We start from the raw sequence: 27,132 nt of genomic DNA on the forward strand, positions 1-27,132 counted from the left end.
TATGGGATATACAGTTCTTGTAATTCAACCGGCTCAAGTAACTATAACTATTGTTCGAGGTTCTTAATATATAACACGTATAACTATCAAACGATTTATAATACTCACTGCAGAGAACACATTTGAAAGTTATCTGTAAAATATAAATTACATTCGTATGAGCAAACAAACAACTTGTTTAAAGCTCTAATTTGATGATGCGACTTAAACGTAATAAATCTTAATAACACAATAATAAACGGACATAATACATGTTTTAAAACAAAAAAGACCTTTCCCCAAAATTATCTTTGTGCTCCCTTTTGAATACAAAAAAAAAAATTGTTTTATTTTAAAAAGTGGGGCTATAACTTCCCCCGGTGCTTTCAATTTACCTTATCCAATGGCGGAGAAGTTTAACTTTTCGCGGGGGGGAAAACGCCGAAAAAATAAAAAAACCCCAAACCCCAAACCCTTTGCAAATCGGTTCACAGATTATTTAATTTTAAAATTAAAAAAAACTAAAAAAAAACAAATAAAAAATTTTGATTTCCTGTTTTAAAACAGATATTATTTTAGCAAAAATGACCCTCCAAGCCCACAAAAAACGGGGTTTTCATTAAAAACCTGTGCTTAATTTTAAGGGCTTTCAAATTCCCTTGTTTCAAGGGGAAATACGCGGGTTATAAAGCCGATCGTTTCACGTAAAAAAAAGACACAAATTCCCAGCAGAAAAAAACTTTTAAAAAAACAGTCATGGGTCTCCCTTTTCACCCCAGAGGGAAAACAAACAACAATGAATTCTTCAAAAGGACGCCCCCTTCAGGGTCTCTTCGCCGGGTTACAAGTTTCGTTTGTTTGTAAATAAATAAATAAAAATAAATAAATAAAGTTTCAAATTAATGGTCATGTATCTTACCATTGTTCATTAACTACGGATCTTTTCCTTTGAAATTCAGGAATGTTAAAAGAAGATAATAAATAAATGATAATAAATAAATGTAAAGTGTATAGACTACACCAGTCCAATTCGAATTTTCCCGAATATCCAAATTGATGCCAAACTAAATTATATATGTTTTATAGTTACTACCCTAAAATATAAATATTGAAACAATTTTTGTACGAAATCTGATGATATTGTCCCAGTAATTTCTCGGTTGATACTTTCTGTGACTTGTGATTCTAATCTATAAACATTAATTTGTTGAAGGGACTCCATTGGGGTTTTCTGAAAAGAAGGGACAGGAAATATTTTTATATTAATGTTCAGTTTGATAAAGGTCTTGACCTCAAACTCGTGTAAAACTTTTAGATTTTTCGCTCGTGCCATTTTCCAGAATAATCATTAAAATTGTGAAAATTGACCTAAATTTGCAACTCTTTTCGCTAAATTCGGGCCAATCATAGCACAAAATACGGTTTACAATTAATTTATGAATGACTATATTTCTTCATTATCTGCTTGCAGATCTTTCAGTATGAGGTGCCCTAGGTGATCAAAGTAGAAATTCAAATCTTTGCATTTTTTGTTCTGTTGGACCTCAGTGGAGTTCATGAACCTGATTTTGCCCAATGTTTATGCTTATTGGTTGATTTATGAGTTTTATTCTGTAAAGTTAAAGCCTGATCTTGCTCTATACTTTTGGAAGATCAAATTTTCATCTTGATATCTCTTAAGTTGATAAACGACAGTTCCAAAACTGGAAACTGAAGAACAAATTAAAGAAGAAAAAATTCAACTGGTTACGGTTTAAGAACTATTATGATCGTTAATCTCTCGCATTCTCCCTTAACTGTTGTTCTTGCTTTTTGAATCAATCCAAACTATGATATAGCCGTTATCAGTTTAAAAAATAAACTATGTACGCTCCTGAACCCTCAAGTAACGAAGTCTAGTAAAATCGATTGTTACGTCAGTAAGTGTCATTCGACAACCTATATAAATGCCCGATCTCTCTGCAAACCATTTTAATACTTCCCCTTCGGAGAGGTAAATCCCTTTATGTTCATTGTTGTTGCATACGTTTTGGATTTGTAGATTACAGTGAGTATTGAAACGCTTTAATTACAATATAAATAGTTATTTTGTTCTCGATATTATCATTGCGATTGTTTACAGTTATAGTTATAATTAAGAGCCTATTGGTCACATCAAAAGATATTTAACAAGTTATCAATAAAATCTTTTCTCTTTTAAGACAGACAATCTAATTTAATTTCATCTATAAGATGTTGTCTACTTCTAATATGATATCTTAAATATAATAATTCTATTTTTGTTGATGAAGATTTCTATTATTTGTCATTATTGTCGAATTATTGACGTTCATTCACCTATATACCATGCATGCATATAATTATTTGAAATTAAACTTTGCCTGCAGAATCAAATTAATTAATACTCAAATTAATTAATGATAATTGCTCATTATAAAATAAATAAATAATAATAAATCTTCATTTTTGTTCGTAATAGTCAATAAATTATAATCAATTTTTGGAATGATAAAATGAATTATGAAGTTGGTCATACACCAGTATAAAGCATACTCTACAGATGGGCAGGGTTCTGTGATATATGCTTATCATTTCCGGTCCCAGCAGAGTAAAGGTTTAAACACGTCTTCTCTATCGACAGGATAACATATTTTGATATACCAGCATGCTTCTGGAAATGCTGTTGACAGGTTCGATCGGTACAACATGTCTTGTTGCCGCAGTTACGGGGCTCGTTGTGTATTGGTTGATTCAGAAATGGAAGTACAAATATCCGCCTGGTCCACCAGCGTGGCCTCTCATCGGAAACCTATTACGTAAGCAACTTCTACATTACTAATCTCATTGCTTTAACATTGTAATCACCGAGGCCAACATTACATCACATGTTTCGTTTCTTGTTACCATAAAGTGTGACAAAGAACTCTTTTCTTAAGTATAATAATGGTTCCTATATTTCAATTCTTTCTCACACCTTTTGCATTCAATGAAAGTAACGTGTTACTAAACTGGTTTATTATTACCCACTTACGAAATAATTAAAGAACTCCCCGACTGGGAATATAATATGAAATTAATTTGACAAGATCATATTTTGCTTCTCCGACAGCTCTAACACAGACCAGTTCTGTTTTAAATGTGCCAATACCACGTGGCATTTCAGATATAAAGCATAAGCATTTATTGCCTGATTAACGCATTGTCACATCATATATGGACAATTATCGTCGTATAAAGAACATTGGGGAGCTCTATTTGAAGCATTTATACAAAATTTGACGAGGAGCTCTATTCGAAGTTACTTTCGTTTTTTATCTGATAGTTATCATAAGAAGGTGAAATTAAATCTTTGATAAATTAAATAATGATTTTTCAGTGTATACATCAACACATGACGACGTCGAGTTATAAACTTTTTGATACAATAGTATATGTGCCCGTGCTGTAAATATATTATATAACTCTCATTAAATCAAACAAGTTTCAAGTTTCAAGTATTTATACCTAGCTACATGTAAACGAGATACCTATAATCAATAAATCTGACTGTTTAAATACATATTGAATAATTACTATTTCTTTACACTTTTCTCAAAAATATTTTTTGTGGATGTGTGTGTGTTTGTTTGGGTTATTCTCATTGTTACCAAATGTATTTTATTTTTGTTGTTTGTTTGTTTGTTTGTTTTCTTGTCATATTACATGCACATTATATCATATGTATGGCAATGAACATATTGTATGTTTATGCTGAATAAACTCTTGAAACTTGAAACATTAAATCAAACAAATCGCACAAATAAAATCATAAGACCATGCTTTTCAGATGTTGATGCTAAAAAAATGCACGAACAAGCATTTGAGTGGTCCAAGAAGTATGGACCGGTTATCACAATTAGATTAGGTAAGTAGTGTGGACAATTAATATGAGTCAATCATTCTAGATGAATTTGTGTGTAGAAATTAGTAATGAATTGAAAATGATAGATACTGCATAAAGTATGCGTCATCGACATATCATTGTCGGTTGTCAATTTTCTTGCATAAACTGAATGAATACTACCATACGTGCCATTTGTTTGCGGTAGCATTGAGGTTATATATTTCAATATTTGAGTAATAATCATACACCTTTTCCACGCAAATATATTTTTCACGTCGAATGGTATATATTTTCCAATGTAGCTCTTGTGCTTTATAATAATTACCCGGTATGTATGCACAAACTATGACACATAAGAAATACATTTAAACAATTTTGTCTCAGAACTCATATTGTATCTATGTCCTTGAGATGTATTGGACTTTTGTAAGTAAAAAAAGGATGATGACAAACATTTTTTCTGCAGATTAGCAATATAATTCACCAATGTCATCCAGTCTTAAACTCGCAAACCTTGGTCGCAAATTAATTGGGAGATTGATTAAGTGCACTGAAAAATAAAATGTTCCGTTTATATAAGAGATGATGTTTGTTTAAGCCGATATATGCCACCTGTTTGTTACACCATTAAGTATTAATAACAAAATTTAAACACTTCCTAACAAATCAGGTCCAATGCCGTTAGTATTTGTCAACACCATAGATACAGCTTTAGAGGTTTTGGTTAAGAAGTCTACAGACTTTGCGTCAAGAAAGAGTATGCCGTCTAGTGAGTAAACTAAGTGTTTTCCTTTTCTTTATTTCCCTACATCATTTCATAAGACTAGTTTTCCTGTCTATACAAATAAGAGCATAACAGTATGATCAATGTATATTATTTAGTTATCGTTTTGCTAATTGTTTTAAGAAGTTTTTAATCCATTTATTAATTGTGCCTTTTTAACCAAAGTAAGCTGTCGTTGTGGGAAGCCTTATCGGATGCTGATTATACATTATCGATATCTTGAACTTCATTTTTAGATTTGACCAATCTTCTTAAGAAATTATACCTACCTTTTTTTAATCCATAGTGCTCCTTATATTCAAATGAAAGAAAACTTTTTCCTGTGACGTCATTATTTGAGAACAACTACTTATATGGTTTTCAGTGACGTCGTAATTGGAAAACGACTACTTAAATTGCGACTTGCATAATATTATCATGTTCATACTGATATTCATACTGATGTTCATATTGATTTGTTTAGTGATATGTCAAATTAATAATTGACCTGTACATTAACGTGCTCATAATTAGCCCTGTTGGAAGGATTATAATTTTCCATGAATTATATAGTGAAGATTTATGAACATTCCTCTTCTCTTAAACTACTTTACAAGAGCATAGATCTATGGCATAACCACTGTTCAAATAACAACTCTGACGTAAAATTGGCACGTTTCCAAGAATCCTGGATTTTTTAAAAAAACACTTAAAATATAGGAAACACTTTCTTCTAGTTGACCGCTACCCAACTGCAACTGTTGCTCGAATTATAGCCCTCTGGTCTAAATTGGGCCCGTCCCGAGGATTATGGGAGTTCCCTGTATTCATATTTTGAACGCCTTAAACTTCCCTCCGTTGCACCAACACAGATCATATCTTTTAAGGTAGTTGGCAAGAAACATTTTCTAGTGGACAGCGACATATTTTGTTCGAATTATAGCACAAGCGTTTTATGTATTCTAAAAATGTACAGCAACCCTTGATCTTTTTGAACGGCTAGTTTATTACATAGCGACCATTAAATTCCCTTCGTAGCCAGTGACTTCCATGATAGCAATCAGTGCCTTTCAATAGCAACCTGTTACAACCATACCAAATATTCCTGAATGACTTGTTTATACCATAGCAATCATTGGATTCCCTTCATGACCAGTGACTTCCGCGACAACTATTGTTTTCCATAGTAGCAAGTGACTTACATAGTAACAACTGATTAAAATAGCGGACATATTTAGATTTATATATGTTATATTTACATTCATATATTTAAAATTTTGATTTTAAGCTGATTTATTCACGGATGGTGGGAAAGATATTGCCTTAAGTGACTATGGACCAACATGGAAACTTCACAGAAAAATTGCTTCAAAGGCATTGCGGTAAATTATCACATATTTTTTCACAATTCTTATAGAATAAGGGTTCACATTATATAGGCATCTTACAGATAGCAACTATTGTAGGAAACTTACAATTGGATATTCACGAACTTATTATCGTATTTATTTGTATATTAAAAACAAATGTTTACGAATTATTTTTTCTAACCACTGCTCATAATTAAGCACATATCGTATGACGGGAAGAATCTGTTTTGTGAAACTGTCTTGCTGGCTGGGTGCCACGTGATGACATTCTGTAGTCTAATATGTTGGCATATTTTTATTTTTGGCTTCCTTGTCTGCTAAATGTATGAGACATAGAATTTAATAACTTACCTCTTATTTCATCAAATGTCAATTTCTTTGCCTTCGAAGCAACAATCCCATAAGCAACGCATCTAATAAATAAGGACACGCCCATCTATCCGAGAAATGTAAACAAACTTTGAAGCCCAACCTTCACATGCGTCCGTTATTACTCGCGTCTGGACTCAGTGGATTTATGATATTTAATAATATAATACAGATTGTATTTACTATAAAATATTCATTCTCTTACTATAATGTTATTGAAATTCTTATACTCTTATACTTTAACTTTTAGATTGATTAGATTGATAAAGTGATCGATTTATTTTTGTTTGTCGGGGGAGTTGGGTAAGCTGACATTTAAAACACCTACTTAAATGTTTGAATTTCTCAATTTACAGAAATTACTTGCAAGGGGACGCTTTAGAACATAGATTATTTGACGCAGTAAATGCTGCGTTTGTTGAAATCGATAAAATCTCTGGTCAGTTTGATCCCGGACAGTACATCAACTTTATTGTTACCAACATTCTGACGAGCATGTGCTTTGGTGGAAAGTAAGTTTAGCCTGAAAATGTTCCTTAAAGTATTATAAAAATGGCGGTTTTAAAGTCTTAAAAATACTAAAGTGTTCAATATTTACACTAAAATAGTCAATGTTCAATAGCCACTTACAATCATGTCACGATTTACAAACAATCAAGTCACTGAAATATTCAATGTAACAGTTATACATGTACTCTTATTCGTGTAACTTTAATATTCAATGTTTAAAATCCACTGTCAATTTTTTTAAGAAACTATTCAATGTTATAGAATTGCTAATATTTATGTCACTTAAAAATTTGCCGTAAAATATTCTATAACAATCATTTTTTGGAATAACCCAGCTTTAACTTAAAAATTCATATACAATCACGTCACTAAAATATCAAAATTAAAATATCTACGAAAATCTTTACCCTGAACAAATCAATGCTAACAAAGGTCACGTTAAAGATTAGATATAAGCAATGCAAATCTGATAGAATTAACATCACTGATTCTCGAAACTGAATTTATCAAAATCATCTTTAAAATATTAGAATTCGTTCATTTTAACAATTCGTGCTGATCTTTTTTTTTAGATATGATTTCAACGATAAAGAAATGAATAACCTTTTAAAAATGCAAGATGAAGTGGTTGAAAACTTCAACGCAGGCACCCTTGAAGATTTTATACCAGGTCTAAGATATGTGTACAAGTCGAAGTCATTCAAAGAATTGGAGAGATTAAAAGATTGTCTAATAGAAGGTTTCATTAGGAGAAAATACAAGGAAAGAGAGTCAACGTTTAACAAAGGTGGGTTTCCATAGAATAACAAATCCGTTTCATTCAGTAAATATCAACTTATTTCGAGAAAAGGTAAAATAGTCGAATCTCTTCTAAGGTTATTTGACAATATTTTAATTGCTTTGTTTGGTTACTTTCTGTCGAGAGTGTGTAGTTTCTTTAATTCTTTAAATATGTTGTCTTAAAAATGCAAATAGTGCATTATATTTTTGCCCTGATAAGAACATCAAACATATTGTACATAACCTGGTGTCAAAGCCAAGCTATATTCTTTATCAGCAGAGTCTTTATAGGGAAATGCTTATCTGGAGGAAGGCCGAATGTATAACACTTTTGGTGAATATGGCTTGGTTTTGATTCCGTCATCTAGGTTACCGTCACGTTTATAACGTCGCGTCATATGTAGAATTTGGGTGTCTGCATTGCCATCATTTCTTAACGTAGTGTATCGTACATATTATGTTCTTTATTTTGAAATTTGAATTTTCAGCATTATATATTTCACCAATTAAAGCTCCAACTCTTGTCGAATAGCATGCCTTATGACTCATGTATATTTTCCTAACGTTTCGATGTTCTTGTTAGGCGGATTGACAAAAAATGAACAAAGTTCAGAGTTGAAATAATTATATCATTGTATTGACATGCAATGTGTTTGTTTTAACCTAAAAATTCCAATTAATTTGGCAGATGACGTGCGGCATTTTTCTGACAACTTGATACTTGCTCGCATGGAGGCAGAAAAAGAGGAGGGAAAGCAAGCACTCGGTGCCCTTGATGAAGATCATCTAATTCAGACGCTTGCTGATATATTTTTCGGTGAGTTTGTTTTAAAGATTTCATTAATTTTCAGGCATTTTAAATTTAGAAAACCTTTAAAACGGATTCTGAGATTCTTCATTACAATAAACGATCCTGTTGGCACAAACGAATTTTCTGTGTATCAGAAGATTTTTTGTAGAACAATAACATAACACAGGTGTAAATAACTTAGTACATAAAAAGTTTGAACGGCATATTCCGTTAGTTATCATAATGCAATTTATTATATATTCTTTAAGTTATTCACATATATATGATAAATGTTTCCGAGGGATCCAGATTTTATACTTTACAGTAGCAGGTGCCAAGTGCTGTGGGGCAGCTGTAAAAAGTTACCCGGTACTTCACTTCAGAGTTATTTTTTCTGGTTCTTTGGGATCGATTTTAAGTGTTGAAATTTGAGTACCGCTCCAGCCGGTACTAGGGGCATGAGGGATGTTGCACTTTTTCATTATCCGTCATGTACAGACTCAATCAAATCGAGTCTTGGCTGTACTTTTCCATGATATTTTGTTGCTTTCGATTCGGATTTTTGTTTCTTATTTCCTTTCGTTTCCACTGAGTAAATAAGCTAAAATTTGACATTCTACTTACAAAATTGCACCAAACTCATACTCTATATAGCTTGGCTGAAATATGCGAGTTTCATATTCAATAACTTCTTTTTGTTTTTATCATTTTGTTGTTTAAGCTGGCATAGATGCATCGCGATTTACACTCAAGTTTGCTCTGTTGCACATGGTCGCATTTCCAGATATTCAAAGAAAGGTCCAAGAGGAGATAGATAACGCCGTCGGTAAGCTCAAAACGTGACAACATTCCTAAGTCATAATCAAAGCACTGAAAGTACTGTTAGCCAGTTTTTCTGTCCATACGTCAGTGAGCAGATATATAAAATAAATTCACTCACATTTCTTTTGGTATTATAATGTGATCGTTCGTGTCTGAAATATTTTAAGATGGAACCTGAGGTCCTTTTCCACTAGTTAAGTTAGGAAGAAGCCTTTACAGTCCTCGTACGAGGGAACACTCAAGCAGAAGTAGAATATGTACAAAGCGGATATGCTGCCAAAACTGAAAATTCGAATTTGCTTCGTTTTGAAATACACATTTCATTTTCAAAACTCATATGCATGCAATGATCAAGACTAAGTTTTATTCAAATCAGCCCTTTCTTGATGATCTTGTTTTTTCATATTATTTGTAGGTTGCTTGATAATTGCCGACTTTAAAAATGCTCATCGTATCTGAAACAAACGTTGGTTATGGAGTTACCTTAATGAGTTGAGACAGTTCAAACTACATGCAAAAGCTAATGTTACTTACATATTGTCATGAACCTTTTAGAATAGTTAAGACAGGGTGTTTCTTAAAACAAAGAGTAATAAACAACTTTGAAAAATGATACTAACGGAAATGTGACACATTTGTTACTATTTGTAGGAAGGGACAGATTGCCGGGAGTGGCAGATCGGCCAAATCTTGGTTACACCGAAGCTGTGATGCATGAAAGTATGCGCCTAGCAACCGTTGGTCCAACCGGACTTTTCCATGAATCCTCTTGTGATTCGGAAATTTGTAAGAACACAATTGATGAGATTTTGGTTTCTCTTTGTTATAATGTAAACAATCTGTAGAACAACATCCATTTATTCCACTCATTTTTTTTAATTTTTTTGATTGGATAAAATCTCTGTCATGAAAGATAATAAATATTTTTTAAGCTATTTAACGGAATTGAAACATCATGTCATTGGTATGTCATATTATGATTGAATATCAAATGGTAATACTTTATTACAATTCATTCATTGATAATAAGCCAACATTTTGTCTTGCTTTGAATTCGTAGCCGATAGAATGATAATTCACAAATTCTTAAATATGTGTAAAGAAAATAGATATCTTTTAGATAGATATGATGTATTCCAAGAATATTCGAAAATGATATAAGAAAATTAACAAAAAAAAATATTATCGCGTTTGTGTTAAATTAAGATTCCACTTTTTACTTTACAGGTGGCTACAGAATTCCTAAAGGAACATGCGTAGTCATCAATCACTGGGCGCTTCACAACGACCCAAACGCCTGGGATGATGTTGATAGGTTTATTCCAGAGAGATATTTAGATGAAGACGGTAGACTAGGGCCAAAGCCAAAAAGTTGGTTGCCATTTTCGGCGGGAACAAGGGTGTGTCTCGGCGAATTTGTTGCAAAGCCCATGCTTCATTTAATATTTGCAAGTTTGATGCAACGCTATAAATGGAAAATGGAGTCTGGAATATGTCCAGATATAACTCCAGTTGGAACATCTATTTCTTTGTCAAGCAAGCCATACAAAGTCATTGCTGAAAGGAGAATATAATCCTTACATGTTCCAAGACAAATTGTTCAGATATTGTCTATAACTGTGTACTTTTGATAGTATCTAGAATATTATATTTTGCAATTGTATAGAATTGAATATATTTATTAATTGTTTATTTAGTAAAAAACAAAAATAAATGATAATTACAAATGTTCCGTAAGAAACGGACAACTTCTCTTAAAAGATTTAAGCAGTAAGAGTCAAGTGACTGTAGGGCTCAGTTTCAAAAAATATTTGTTGTTGAGAAATTGACAAAATGTATCTTATTCTGAAAAACATCTGTTTATCGTTACACAAACAAAAGAAAACACTATATCATAGCTTAAATGTGTTAATGTTTTTTTTCTCGTTTTTTTTCGCATGTTCGCTTTTCTGCATGTAATATCTTTGTTCCATTGCACTGTTGCATTGTTATATTTTACATTGCTACAGTTTTTGCTTTTTTATGCGAGATGGCAACAAAATATTGGTTATCCCCTAATAATAAACAGATTGGTGAGATGTATGCAAATTATTAGTGACAATAAAGTTGTACAACTACTTATAGACACATTTTCCATCAGTGTTCCGATGCAGTGCAACAACGAGATGGAGCGGTAATTTTCGGGACTTGTTGGATCAGATTCTTTAAACTTGGGGTTACATTAGCAAGCTTCCATGGTGTAGGAAAGGTCTAATTTTAATAATTTTGTAGAAATAGGCGGCGAGTGTACTGGCTAAAACAGGCACAGCTTCTTTAAGTAAATAAGGGCTTACAAGGTCTGGGCCACATATTTCAGAGGGATCTATTCAAGATAACGAGTCGAGCAAATCCTGCTGCGTATTGTTGATGTTTCATAGGACCGATTGGTTTATCTTAGTAAAGGGGGATATTGTAGAATCTTTTTATTCTCCCTTTGATTGTGCACAGAAATTTTACCTTCTCTTGATTGGATGTTGCGATGATATAATTGTATCTAAATGAAAGTATTGAATTTCAGGTTAATTTCTTACTACATTTGTACCATTCTTTATGGTTAACACTATTTGTGTTGAGTTTATATATTAGTCTATTTTGAAACATTTATTTAGATTTTCGTATTAGTGTAGTGACATTAATCTATTAATTAATTTCTCTAAATTTCAACCAATGAACTTTTGGCTTTTTGAGAAATTTGTTGTTTTGTTTTGTTATTAATTTACGAATATTGTTATTCATCCAAAGGGTATCACCAGATCTTTTGGTGATTTCTTTGTTAGACATTGATTCAGATGCTAATAGGTTATTCAATTTAGATAAAATGTCTGCTGATTCATCTACATTGTCAAAGATATAAGAAAATCCAAATCTGATAATCTTAGTTTATCTCGGAAAGTGTCGTTATCCCCTTACCATAAAGCCAAATACATCTTTATTATTCTACTTTAGTTTTCTTAATTGAAAGACTGCTACAACCGGACAATGCGAGATCAGGAGTAAATGGATCGGCTACAGAATAAGTAATAACATTTTGATGGTTAATAACAAAATCGAGGTCTATCAAGGAAGAGGAATGTTCAGTGAAGTGTGTTTGAGATTTGCTTAGTTGTTCTGCCTTGTAGGACGCAATGAGCCGAGGATGACATCTGAGTATTGATACTGAAATCACCTGCAACAATTGCGGTATATGTTTATACAGAGAAAGCGCGGTCAACACTTTCTTCCAGGAGTTGCCAGAAGTAATTGTTTGAGTCAGGTGGTCTATACATAACGCTGACATGGAACTGATTGGAGTGAATGAGGATTTCAACCCAAACTGCCTCAAGTTTGTAAATATGGAGATCCTGTCGAAGGAGAGAGCGTTTATGCCATTATACATTGCTACACCGCAACCCACTCCTGCAGTTCTCTCACAACGATATGGGGGGCTAAAGTTCGCATTTCTGAGTTATTTGTCTGTAGTATTAGGTAAAACCTGGTTTCCGTTAATATAAAAAATATCATATTGTTGGGCCTCGATTTCAGTAATATCTACAAATAATGTCTAATTTTGGCTAAGACTTTGAACATTTAAATGCATAAGGCTAAGACCACAACTGTTGATGTGTTAAGATGAGATGTAGCTAGATGAAACTGGACCTGGATTTGGATAAACACCACCAGACAGTGTAAACAACAGGTTAAGAAATAAGACTCTAAGCAGGGGTTTTAGAAAGTATGTTTCTGTGAAAGTAAATATAGTGAACGGTTGCAAATAAGTCGAAGGTGGTACAAGTAAGGCAGCAGCGTGATAGAAAATGAGTGGCTGATATCTTGGAGTATATATGAGGAAGTAGGCGGCCGCTATAAAGTTATTTGACAGTGTATAATGTTTTCGTGGCTTTCATACGCTCAGTTTCAAAAAGGCAAGTAAACTGAATGTGAGAAAAATTAAAGAGTTTAGAAAGCTTAGAGCGAACATTATGATAGAAATAGAAAATATAAAAGCACTTAAATATAAATATAAAAGGACTTTTTTCATATTAAACATTGTCAAATTTTACAAAAAAAATAATTATTGCTAAAATCGTTTTAAACTATAATGTTGTGGTTTCTTTAGCAAAATACATTTTCAGATAACTTACATTTGAAGAGTAAATTATTTGTACACATATTATGGTTACAAGATTGAGCACTACTCTCATTCAAACAATGACCTTAACAGAGACATCACATTGGTAAGAGAACGAAGAGACACGTAATGATACAGAAAAACATTTGGCAATAATAAAAGAGATGCGTGATGATATATAAAAAATAAATCATTTTTGCAATAGTACACAGTATACGTAATGATACACATGATACACGCACTCAATCCAAAAACAATGGTAAAATATTAAATAGAATAATCAGCTGTTCGATTATGTGAAGTGTATACACACTTTATACTGTTCCTTTTTATAAATGCGAAGTTTTTTTTATCATATCAAGACATGTTGGAAAAAGTAAGGTAATTTCTATACTATTAAGTTAAGTTTATATTATTTTTTGTAGGTTTTCCTTTTGTTATTTAAGTCTGAGACAAGTTTACAAAGTGTAACTTCAAATAAATATAAAATAAATAAATATTTTCGCAAAACGAGAGAACAAATATTCATATTAATCATCAAACTTAGTAATTCTGATATATGACAACATGACAAACTTAGAAGTACTTTTATTGATACATAAAACTAAGCCAATTTCATTTGTAGCTTACGTTTATATCTGTTTATCATTTATTTCTATACAATTCCGTCGATATGCATACTATTGTGTGTAATGTCGGGTGCACAATTCAATAAAACATGTTCGACGTACATGCCTTTACATACTAGACAGATACTACTTACAGTCGTGTATGAAAATGTTTATCCGATATAAATATGCAAGTACAAAATACATGTAAAAGGCGTAGATGCATTTATTCAAGGGTACTTGTGATCGTATTCAGTTCAATGATTACATATTTAACTTACTGAAATCATAGAGAAATCGACACGGCCAGTTTTAATTATTGACTATACATTCTATATAGTTTTACATATTTGTAGCTTCAGTAAGTATACTGCTGAAGTAGCGACTATTATACTTTCGATAGATTTAATTACCTTAATTAAACTGCACTTCTAAAGTTGCGTTTGAATATTGTTATTCCTCTCACGAAGTGTTCGAGCTGACATGTGGTCTGTAAGCGAAACAGTTTATCCCTTTTGGATTTGACCATAATGATACCATCAGATGTCCAAGAAGTGTTCGTTAAAAGATGTTCGCAAGCTAGTCTTCAACTTTTAAAAAATATCCCGCTTCTTGTATGTGTGTGATCTTCATTTATAGAAGTACCTTTAAATTTTGACACATGTTGTTTAGATTTTTGTTTACTTTTTTGCGCGTGATCTGTAAGAGGTGAACTTCAAAATGATGGCGCGAGGCTTTACGTTGATCGGAGTAATCGACGGTCTCCCTAGGCGTATGATATGTGAATTTCATCCATTTGTAAGCTTCACAGTGTTTGGCCTCGAGATCTGTAGCTAAATCTTTATATTCTTTTTCTAGGAAAAAAAGTTCATCTGTTGTTGATTATTTTGGACAATACTCTCAACAGAATCATTTACGATTGTTTTAATTTGATCTTTAAAGTTGTGCGAAATGATATTTCCAATTTTCTGAAGGTCCTTTCTTAAGATGTCGACGAAAGTTCCCTTTTGATTTTATCAGAAACTTGGGAAGGATAATTATGTATTTTATTTATGTAGCGTAGTATACAACAAAACGGATAAACGTGACTGGTTGGATAACTCGCTTTACTTTGAATGTTTATAATCCTGGTCAGTAGAACGTGACTCAGGTAAACACAGGTAAATAGCTCTGAAGTATTTGCAAACTATGAAGAAAATCTTCGAAGTTCACCTGTGAATGCCCTTATTTCAAATATATTTACACAACATCACTTTAAATTGTTATAAACTATAAATTAGTAATTTAAGGTAAGACCGTCTTAATGCATTACCTCTGCACTGAGTATTCAAATAGGCTAACTACTGCATGTACTGTTAAAGTTACATTAAATAAATATGTAAAAATATTTTGCCGTCGATCTAACAATCAAACATTCTACAGTTTTATTAACCTGTTTAATAGTTTTGTTGTAAATCTCATTAAATATTGTTCATAAATTAGGATTTTCAACGGGAAACCCCACGGTAACACTAAAGTTCGTATACGAATTTTAACATGCAAATGAAGATTATAATGAGCTCGTGTATGCGCTACGTCACAGTTTTATAGTTGCTATCCGGAACACAGCAAATGTGATATTTTCTTGTGCAAACACACTTTAACCGTTTAAGTTTCAAGGTGCACTAAACCTGGGGTTCAGTAAAAGTAATCATCTCGAAAAAAGATTAAATTTGTATGAAGACATCCGTTACAATGCGGAAATGTACCGTTAAATTAACACTGCCACTTATAGTCATGTGTGTTGATTTAATACTGATGTACGGATGATCCGAAGGCGGAGTTTCTCATGCAAACAGAAATTGTACTTCCCATTTCGCCACAATGAGGTTACCTATTTTTATGCTAATAAAACTCATTTTGGTTGTTTGGACACTAAAATAATACCTGGAGTCGATATAAAACCCAATTTATTAATGAAATGTCGCTATTTAGTTTTTTATGAAATTTATTAAATGTAACTTTAAATACATTAGTATAGGACCGTGGGTTCAAATCCCAGAATTACTGTACCAACATTTTTTTTTTCATTTTGCATTCTTTTAACATTATTTTTGTGTATCTCATGTCCCTTAATGATAGAAAAAATGTTTAAGAATAATTATTTAATAAATATAGGGATTTATTGGTTAAATCATGCTAAATATAATAACAATAGTAACTTCCCATCAGATTAGCAGAGACAGAAGACAGACATTTCAAGACAAATTAAGAAGACATTTTGTTTCATATCAAAACTTAATGGGAACTATTATTTCATTAGGAGGATGATATTGTAGATTATTTAAAGGTTTCGTCATTTCTGAAAAAGTGCCCTTCTAACCAAGATTCCAAAATTAAATTCAGAAATGTGCGCATAACACGATTTCCGTACCGTAACGGTAACGTTTGTTTGAATTGTACTGTTCTTTAAGGTATAATATATATCTGACCTATGTTGTCAAATTTTCAGTTCCTTATAGTGCGCGTTAGGATGGTCATACCTTAAGTTATATTATCATTATTAATGTAAAAGAAAACATTCCTAGAAATAAACTACTTCCCGGCCATTACACTAACTGGGAGTAAAAACTCAAAGTTACGTATTTCCAGATAAAAAATTCTAAACCGTTTCAAGAGAAATTGCCCAGTATCTAATAATTTTACTTGGACACTTAACATTTACCTTGTGTATTGTGTTTTTATTTGTTTTTATTTAAGTGAAACTATGTTTTATTTTCAAGTTGAGCTGATTTGACAATATAGTTAAAAAAGACTGCTTAAATTGTAACTGACAAACAGCCAATATCAGAAAATTATTAAATGTTAAGAATAGAATATCAATTATCCTGTTTAATATAATAAAAGACTCTGTCCAACTCTTGTCGCTTCCTTTGCCACCCATAACGCGATTAACTAATTCATCATTGATTGGTGATAAAAAAATGTTTAATATGATAATTAAATATAATGTCCCAATACATTTAGAACTTTCCGTAGGGTTTCGGTAATAAATGTGAAAACTCTATGCTCTTTAGCAGCTACTCAGTACACTACCATTCTCCAAACGTAAAAAAGTGAACGGTATTGGACCATCCGACCGGAAATTCACATAAAAAACTATGGTTCTATTAAGATGATGATGACGTTAAAGATGATGAGAATTATTATTTTTCTTTTGTCGATGGTGATGATAATGGCAAAAATTACGGGAGTAAAAGAATTGTGTATTGTGAGGGTAACTATGATGATGAATATGATCTAAATTTGGATAATGTTGTTAGTATTGATGATGCTATTGGTAATATTTATTTCTGTACCTCGGCGAATTGTTTGCAAAGCCAATGCTTCATTTTATCTTTGCGAGTTTGATGCAACGCTACAAATGGAAAATGGAGTCTGGAATATATGTCCAGATATTACTTAAGCTGCAACACCTTTTACTTTGTCGTGTTAGCCATACAAAGGCATTGCTGAAAAAAAAAGAATATAATTTTACATGATAAACCACACATTGTTCAGACAATGCCCATTGTGTACCTTTGACAGTGTCAAGCATGTGAAAAGAATTGAATATATTGATTATTTAATTGTTTATCAAGCTAAAAAACTACTTAATATCTAAAGAGTTTAAGCTAGATTAACATCTGGAATTATCTATAAAAGTAAATCGCCTAGCTCAACATTCATTTTGACAAAAGAATGGCGAAAGGAGAGCTTGCTGCTGTTTATATCTAGCTCAACATTTCAAATATTGGGTTCACGTCGATCTGAACCACATTTTTGTCCTATTTTTGCAGTTAAATCACCTAAGCAGCTTTTATTGGTTACCAGTTGTTCCACAGGAGACGGACAACTTATCTCATATGATTTCAGCAGGGCTTGACACGTGACCGTAAGGTTCAAAATCCAAGATTAAACCTATTGAATATATTGCTTAAACCTAAACGCAAAAAACAAACACTTTATTATAGCTTATACGTGAAAATGACATTTAAATAAAGGGTGAAATTTATGTTAAAGTTTATTCATGCGTAAGTTGTAATCTTTTTACAAATTAGTTTATGAATTTAGGATCTTTCTGGGAAGTTTTTAGGGAAATAAACATTTTGTTGTTAAATCTGATATAATTACAAAAACCGACTCCTTTCATCAAAATTATAATTTTAAAACCGGGAGATGAAAAGATAAATTTGAAACCTTGCTATATGAAAGCTGTCTGGCGACAGCTGTATAATTCAAATAGGGTAAATGTATTGCATTAAACCGAGAAAATAATTCGCCGTGCACGAATAAATCACCATGAGCGCGACAGCACATCGACTCGACATATAAATGATAGAATATTTTTTATTTCTTGTAGTTACATATAATATACTGCATTGCATTATTTATAAGTTGCTTTACAAAATATATATGAAAAATATTCGTATCATCGTTACATCAGCATAGATACATTTGTAGATGCATGATTGAAGAAAACATGATTACATCAGATTCATTCATGAAGCATTTTACCTTGGCGCTATATATTTGAGAACATAGTTTCACTTACAAGATAAGATGTGCACAATGTGGTGTGTTTTTGTAAAAGGAGTATATAGTATAATTTTATAACGGATTTAAACAATTTTGTGTAAGTGGAGACACATGACTTGTATCTATTATTATTTCTAATTAATTAAATTAATTCTGATAAAAAGTAAGATCTCATTGTTTTTTTAAATACCTTATTTAAGTATGGTTATAATCAGCAAGATATTTTATATCAGTTGTAACGATTAAAATATGCATCAAAACCACGTGTTGTACTTTGTTAAATGATTATTTATTGAAAAATTTAAATAAGCTTTAAAAGGAAATCATTGAGATTTATGCGTCAGTCATTTGTAACTACCTCAACTCCTATCGTAGAATTGCAGGGACAATGTGTTTTTATTATTTTTGTTTTCAAGTTCGATAAGAATAGTTAGACTTTTATTACACTCATTCTAATAGGTCGACAAATATGTACGATATATTAAAACTTTTATTGTCATAAATGATTACTGTTATTTAATTTATATGACTTTGTAGAAAAATACCTGCAGAAAAAAAACTAGTCGTCCCGTTGTGTGAAATGCATTGTATCGTATGGTGGCTGATTTGTGCTATGTTGCTTTATTCATTCATCTATTTATTTATTTTTGGGCTCTACAGGGCGCCAGGAGAAAACACGTAAATACGTTGAAATCCCTTTTTTGTAGTACGTTTGCCACTCAATCACCAGGCGAAAACTCGACAATCCTTCAAAGTTACCACTTTGTCTTAATTTCGTGTTTTCTCCATTCAATTTGCGGGGCGCCAGATGAAAACACAAAAATACAATAAAGTTACTACTTTGTCCTTTTTGTCGCCTCGCATGGCGCAAGGAGAATATAAGACAAAAAGAAAATTTCACTACTTTGTTGTGTCCTCCTGCCTTCGCCTGACTACCCGCGGATCGAAAGTGTGCGTCGTTACTTTGTCGAATTTTTGTGTTTTCGCCTTGCGCCCCGCGCAGAGAAAATTCCACATGGCACATATTAGCCACCAAATCTTTATAAGTTTGAACCATTACACCATATCATGTTTGGCCAATTGTACCAGTTTAGTCCTTTCCGTAAAGCTACTCGGATATTTGGTTACCCGTAAGGCGGCTTGGTGTTCTAAAAATGGTTGTTTGCATCATATCGGTGTATATACAATACACTCGAACCACCGACAGGCATTCGTAACATTTCCTATTAATTGCAATACATGGTTTAGATGTGTTTATTAAAACACATTAAATCTGCCATTTAATCAGTAGGTATTTTTTTTATTATCGTGTATTTCTAACTCCTACTTATATGTAAGTGAACATTAAAATAAAAAAAATATTTACTGACTTATTTCAGAGTATACTTTATAACTTTTTTGACGTTTTCTTGGTTTATAATAGCTTAATAACCATATTATAACGATGTTTCCAAATTCAAAGTTTGTACTTCTCAGTACCATCCATGAACAGGTGAAATCAAACTGAGCTGCGAAATTTTAATTCCGCATTTTAATATGTTTTGTAGAGATATAAATATAGATACTATTTTCCACTGTTTTAATATTATCATAAACAAGTAGGAGTGTTACATTTCTGTTAAAATTACATTTTATACATACTTTTAATACGTACATTTAACTGCCGTATGATATCTAAATAGTATGAAATAACTATATTTTTGCTACAAGACCTTTGTTTAAATAACATCCGAAATACCTGCATGAAAAATATGAATAAATGATGAATTAACTTTTTAAACCCAACTTAGAATTAAAACATAAACCCCAGATAAAAAGCTTCCAATGAACGAGGATCTGAAATTGACTTTTCTATCTTTATCGCTTTCTGGGTCATCGCAATAGATAAAGCAAAGAAAAAATGAACAAATCGTCGAGCATGCTCTAATACCTACACTCCAGTTACCGCACTTTACATGCACTGGTATGCAATTTAACTTTGCTGCGTTTTCAATAGTAAGTCTCAAATTTATGATATAAGATTTGTTACGGAACATTTAATAATAACTACGAAGAATGTTCGCGTGTGTTAAAAGCAGAGACATTCTATGATGATATTATATTTTGATAATTGTATTCTATTATTGTTAATAAATTAAATACAAAAAATCGAATAAGATATAGCTCTATACCTCAAAAAACTCAGAACAGGTTTGCTAGTTTAATGCTGTCTTAATTTTGTTCGCCCCATTCCTGATCCGTCATTTATGTCCTATCTTGTTGTTTGCATAGTATCCGTTTAGGATACGTACATCATTTGAGAGTTAATCCTTTTTAACAGTCATAGTAAATGCATGTGTCTGTCACTTACACCATATAATTTATTATGATTCTTAAAAGTCTTATGACGAAAATAACTTCTACAGATGTAAAGGGTGGTCCCTCGGAAGCAATGAACATCAAATATATGGCAATTGCAGATTTTGCTTAAGTCTCATACTGAAAGAAAATGTACAGGTGCAACATCTTTAACCGCTCCCTATCAATTTATTTTTATATCATTTATACCAGCATTCGTCACGAAATGTTGTTGTCAGTGTCGTTCGGTACAACATGTTTTGGTGTCATAGTTACTAGTCTCGTTGTGTATTGGTTGATTCAGAAATGGAAGTACAAATATCCGCCTGGTCCACCAGCCTTGCCTCTCATTGGAAACTTGTTACGTAAGCAAATGTTATTTAAATTGTTTTAGTATGTAATTGTTTATCAAGTATACTCATTTGACTTTTTTTTATTTGGTCCACTTTCTTAGTTCTGCTTGTCATTTGAAAAAGAACACTTATAACAATGGACGTCCCAAATGTACTTTTGTAAATGAATTGAAAGCGTTATATACAATATAATGATGTTGTCCGCCGTATGTATACATTGTATAATGCAGAGTAACAAAAGCGATACTTAATATTCACCTGCTTTTCCGTTACTTAACTCTTGAGTTTATTTCAAGACACTTGCAACAGATGTCAATTATAATTACTATTCACTAAGTAATCTGTGTTTGTTTAGCGCCAATGTCATTTAAATTCAAACATATTTGTTGACCGTTGGACAAGTCCTTTGTATCTGCACGTGACATATATTATATTGTTTATGTTGGTCTTTCTTCAGCAATTTCTGTTATATATTTAACTCATTTAAAGAATGTCACAATGGCTAAGGTATAATTGTCGTATGAATTTACGATTGTCACATGCTATTTACTGTTATATATCTACATGTTATTATTTTAATCAATATTGACAAAGCAGTCAAATGATATATTCAGTTCTTTTCAGAGGTTAAATTTAGAAAAATGCACGAACAAGCATTTGAGTGGTCCAAGAAGTATGGACCAGTTATCACGATTAGATTAGGTAAGTAAGTAAGGACAATTAATATGAGTCGGTTTTTAACTTCCTAATTTAAACAAATAATCCATTTTGTATTTTATTGTAGTGGATGAATAAGGAAAACCTTAGATACATTGTGAAGGGTGAAATTTGTTTACGGTAACATTTGATTACCGTTTTTCGTTATTTCTTTCAATATTTGAATAATAATCATACATTATGTACATGCCAAATATATGTAAATAATTCAAACACATCCTATCTAAATCTACTATCAGGTCCAGTGCCGTTTGTATTTGTCAATACCATAGATACAGCTTTAGAAGTTTTAGTTAAGAAGTCTACAGACTTTGCTTCAAGAAAGATGATTCCCTCTGGTAAGTAAACTGAGTGTTTTCCTTTTCTTTGTTATTCTTTTCATCATTTCAAAGAACTAGTGTTTGCTTTCATTTTTTGTTCTTAACAGCTTATAGTATCATGATCAATTGAAACCATTTATTCTACTCTTTGCTGCTTGTTTTATAAGATGTTTTAATCCCTTTTCGAAGAAAGTATTTGTCGTGGCAACCTTATCAAATGCTGATTTGAAGATTAGCTATACACTTTCGATATCGGTATATTGATCTTCATATATGGGTTTGACCAATCTTCTAAAAGAAAATGGCTAGTAAATATTCTTCCTTTCCTTAATCCATGTTGCTACATATATACAAATGCAGGAGTGTTGCTTTATGTGACGTCATAATTTTAATTTTAAAAAATCTTGCGGGTTGCATATAATATTACTTATAATAATACTTAAATTGATTCTTTTAATAATATGCACCATTTACAATTAAGTGATTCAGAACATAAACGTAGTAATAATCAGCCTGTCTGTAGAGGTCATTGCTTTCCTTACATGTACACAGTAAATACTTAAATCACTCTTCTCTTTAACTACTAAGGTAAGAGCATAGCTCTTTGGCAAACATTACATTGCATTACATTGTCAAATGAAATTCTATTAAGTTAAATCGGCATGTTTCTAGGGTCCTGGGATTCCTGAAACACACATATAAAATTGTAAACACTTCCTTCTCGGTGCCCACAAAAAAGAGGTAACCTTACATATTTGACGTTGAACATGGTCTAGTAGACTGCTACCAAATTGCAATAGTTGCTTGTAGTCGGTAATTATAGTCCTTGATTGACATTGGTCACGTCCCGAAGTCATTGGTTTTGCTTGTATTCGTATTGTAAATGTCTAGATAATCCTTTCCTTTGCACCAACACAGATTAAAGTTTATAAAATAATTGTCAGGAAGCATTGCCTATTGCTACATAAATTGTTGGAAATGTTGTAATTGTAGTACAATTGGTATTGTGTATTCTATAAAAGGCACATCAGCCATTGACTTTTCTTTACGGCCAATCCATTCAATAGCAATCATTGATTTCCCTTCGGAACCAGCGACCTCCATAGCATTCATTGGCTTTCAATAGCAGCCAGTTACTTCCATACCAACCATTGACTTTCCTTAACAACTGGTTGCTACTAAAGTCACCATTGAATTCACCTTCATAACCAGTTGATTTACGGCAACTATTGATTTCCATAGAGAAAATGAATATTATATATTTTATTATCATATATGTTATCAATTTATTACAAGCTGAATTGTTCACGAATGGTGGAAAAGATATTGCGTTCAGTGATTATGGACCAACATGGAAACTTCACAGAACAATTGCTTCAAAGGCATTGCGGTAAATTATCAAACATTGTCTTCACAATTCAAACAGAATAAGGGTTCATATATTATATAGGTATTTTAGCGTTAATCGTTTTAAATTTTCGTAAAATCCTAATTCGATACTTATTCTTAAAGTTTCATTTTATAAATTTTATAACAACCGTAATTGCTATACGTGTATTTGGTTTAAAAACTGGGGTTGTTTGTTGTCGACTCGAAATTGTTCATATGTCTGTGTACACACAATCAATCCGAGTTTCATAGAATACATTTCATTTAGCATTTGTATGACGAAACCGACTTACAATTTATATTTGCATGAAAAATCCGCCTTTTGGTTATTAGAGCACCAAAAGTAGCAGTCCAAATATAATGTTGGATTTCCGTATTAAATAAGGGTACTTTGCATAGAAAGTCTATACTAAATTCGTCGTTAATCTTTTGTGGGCAAATGGCCTAGTGTACTGTGCAGATCTACGGCAAAGGTTTGTTTGCACACCAGTATTATATTTGAAAATTAAGCATTTGTTCCAGATAACTACAGTATTTAGAAACTTTCGATTGACGTGGATATGCACGAACTAATTATAGTCTTCATTTGCATATTAAAGACATAAGTGCACGAGTCTATTCCATACTGTGTTAGTATTGCCTAAGTTATACACCCTTTTAGCGGACAGTACGATCTACTCAAGGTGAACTTTTGTAATCAAAATATGTTCCACGTCCATCATTTGTCAGCGCGTCCTTGCGTCTGTCTTCATTTTATTCAAACCTTTAAATCTATTGGGTCAATTTCTGATGAAATGAAAGCAACATCGGGACCATCTATATACAAATATACAGAATCGTTGCCTTAATTTGTCGGCATATATTGAATAAAACCCTGTCTAGTATTAACCAAATTGAATAATTTCACGCCATTGTATAAACATATTATATGTTTATTTACCGCGATTTCATTTATGTACATTTCTGTCCTGGTTTGGCCGCTCATATGATTATAATCATTTTCTCCATTATCGCTTGGGCAAAACAATAAAAACAACAACAACAAAACACAAAAATAAAACATCGAACACGCAAAATCAAGGACATATGTCACAAGTACATCATTAATTTTAATATGTTTACTATACGCCAGCAGTTCTATCCAGTGTCAACAAACAAAATTTGATGTTTAAGACGTGTATAAAATACGAAGCGCAATAACTGGTGATATCGACCTTTTATTTGTATTAACATGATGCAAAGGCCAATCAATAACGCAATTTATTAAATGTGTTATACTACGTGATGCACTACATGCACACTTCTAGATTACAATCAATGAAAATTAAGCAAATCTAAACATCCGCATGACAGGATATTATTTACATAAATAAACAATTATAACTACATGTGGTAGTGAGAACATGTGTGTACCAATCAACAATTATAGAGGCCACATTAAAATTAAAACAAGGCAGTTTGAAGTACAGCTAAATCCCCTTTTCGCAGCAGACATGAATGTGTATTTCTTGATCTTTAACAGACCATGACCTTGATATTGTGGTGCACCGCTAAATAAGCATTTTTTTACCGTTAATTACCCTTTGTTTACGTTATATATACTTACTTTAAGAATCAAACTGTAATATTTGAGTATCCAAATACGTTTAACTGTAACTTCTATTTCATTTTTATCAAGTATTTTACCGTTAAATGACTCCAGAGATATTGTATTCATGTTTTATCAATGTTTGTTTATCACTCTAGTAATAAAATTTCCGCCATCTTGTATGTTAGCTTTCGTGACGTCATCACTGTATTTGATTTATGACGTCATCATTTTGCCGGCTCGCCACGGCGAGCCGGTATTACGGTAGGATTTTACTGAGAAACAACCTAAAACTCCGAAGCCATCCAAAAATTTAATCGAAGCTTGGCTTCCAGCTTTCTACAAAATTTATCTATCAGGGCTAGGATCCAAAATTATTTAGCCAATCAAATTTTATCTTACATAGCGTCAAAAAACCTTCAATTTTCACGCCATTTTTAAAAATCAGCAAGTATTGTTTTGAGCGCAAAGATATAATGATGATTAAAATGTTTGTCTTTATGAATTCTTTTCAATAAATCATATTTACACTGACTTCTGATTTAGCGATTTCACCTGTTTTCTCTGTAGTAAGTTTTCGTTTGGTTAATTAACATAAGTGTACATCTGGTTCTGTGCATTTTTTATTTTTTTCCGGTCATTTTATCCTTTCCGGTATTTAGTGTATGTATTTACTAGCCGGGATCCGGGACGCCCGGGATCCGGGATCGTATAAGATATGGAGGAAAAACCTAATGAACTATATTTGTGTTGATTGTTGTCGTAATGAAAGGCCATTAAACGTTAATTTTTTTTATTGTATATAATGAACGTTAAATTAAGTTAACTTAGAATATAGATATATTTAGAGCTATTTATTAACAAACTTAAAATGCGGAAATCACAATACTTATAATTATATGCCTAATTGATTGGAAAAATCAAAGACTATTTTCTTGAATTGGCCAAATCCCGGGATCCCTATATGTTTTAAAACGATCCCAGCTTTTCTGAAAACTATATACTTGAACTGGCCAATCCGTGAGATCTATTTACATTTTAATACGATCCCGGCTTTTCTGAAAACTATATTCTTGAACTGGTCAATTCCCGGGATCCCTATATGTTTTAATAGGATCCCGGCTTATCTGAAAAACATCTTCTTAGACTGGTCAATTTCCGGGATCCCTATATTTTTTAATAGGATCCCGGCTTTTCTGGCTGAATTGATTGACAACTTGTGTTTACTTTAGGACTTGTGCCTCTCATTCCAATACTAAATAACATACATGTATTACAACTAAATTTTGTATAAAGAGACATCTTTATGAAATCTACCTATCTAACATTTTGTGGTCAAGGTCAACAGGCCATATAATAAATGTGCATAGACATAGGTTCTTCATTCTATCTGTTTACATGCACCTTCATATATACTCATACTCATCTTGGTTAAACTGAGAGAACTTTATATGTCACTTTCAGTCAATGAGTTTAAGATTTTGAATTTACTGGCCCGAATTCCAGTTTTGAATTTATTCTACTAAATAATTAACAAAATTTTCTTAAATTTACACTGGCCTGAACTTATATACACTGGCCATCGGGCACCGGGCCAGTGTTGACTTCACTTTTATTTTGATGTTCGCTGAAGTCTCTTCAGCTAACAGAACTGTCATTTTTACATTTAAACACACCCCTTGAAAAAAATTACGAAGCGAGTCGCTACTAGCTTTTTTAAAAGCTAACCTTGTTGTTGTTTTACAATCTGATGTCCGTAAGGATTTGTAGGATTTTATAATTTTTATAGCCAATAAGTTTTTCGCACCACACGTACCCCGCTACCTTATTATGTTACTTAAACAAAGTTT

General features: G+C 32.2%; 2 protein-coding genes across 4 annotated transcripts; both read left to right on the forward strand.

Moving 5' to 3' along the window:
* The first annotated feature begins 1,878 nt into the window (after positions 1-1,878).
* LOC132733204 (steroid 17-alpha-hydroxylase/17,20 lyase-like) lies at positions 1,879-11,389 on the forward strand. Of its 2 annotated transcripts, none has more exons than XM_060719803.1 (11): positions 1,879-2,026; positions 2,621-2,795; positions 3,806-3,883; positions 4,533-4,631; positions 5,914-6,007; positions 6,721-6,876; positions 7,447-7,661; positions 8,343-8,471; positions 9,166-9,270; positions 9,918-10,052; positions 10,494-11,389. In XM_060719803.1, exons 2-11 carry the CDS (start codon positions 2,645-2,647, stop codon positions 10,838-10,840), a joined length of 1,509 nt encoding a protein of 502 aa, XP_060575786.1. In that variant the 5' UTR covers positions 1,879-2,026; positions 2,621-2,644; the 3' UTR covers positions 10,841-11,389. The 2 variants fall into 2 exon arrangements, with proteins under 2 accessions (XP_060575786.1, XP_060575787.1); XM_060719804.1 differs by having other exon boundaries at positions 1,917-2,026; positions 2,584-2,795.
* A 6,994-nt stretch (positions 11,390-18,383) lies between these two features.
* LOC132733205 (uncharacterized) lies at positions 18,384-23,747 on the forward strand. Of its 2 annotated transcripts, none has more exons than XM_060719806.1 (5): positions 18,384-18,675; positions 21,129-21,280; positions 21,893-21,970; positions 22,225-22,323; positions 23,602-23,747. In XM_060719806.1, exons 2-5 carry the CDS (start codon positions 21,142-21,144, stop codon positions 23,697-23,699), a joined length of 414 nt encoding a protein of 137 aa, XP_060575789.1. In that variant the 5' UTR covers positions 18,384-18,675; positions 21,129-21,141; the 3' UTR covers positions 23,700-23,747. The 2 variants fall into 2 exon arrangements, with proteins under 2 accessions (XP_060575789.1, XP_060575790.1); XM_060719807.1 differs by lacking the exon at positions 18,384-18,675 and adding an exon at positions 19,997-20,573.
* The last annotated feature ends 3,385 nt before the right edge of the window (positions 23,748-27,132 follow it).

Source organism: Ruditapes philippinarum, unplaced genomic scaffold, assembly GCF_026571515.1.
Source record: "Ruditapes philippinarum isolate M1 unplaced genomic scaffold, ASM2657151v2 ctg3712_1_1_1_1, whole genome shotgun sequence".
Taxonomy (NCBI): domain Eukaryota; kingdom Metazoa; phylum Mollusca; class Bivalvia; order Venerida; family Veneridae; genus Ruditapes; species Ruditapes philippinarum.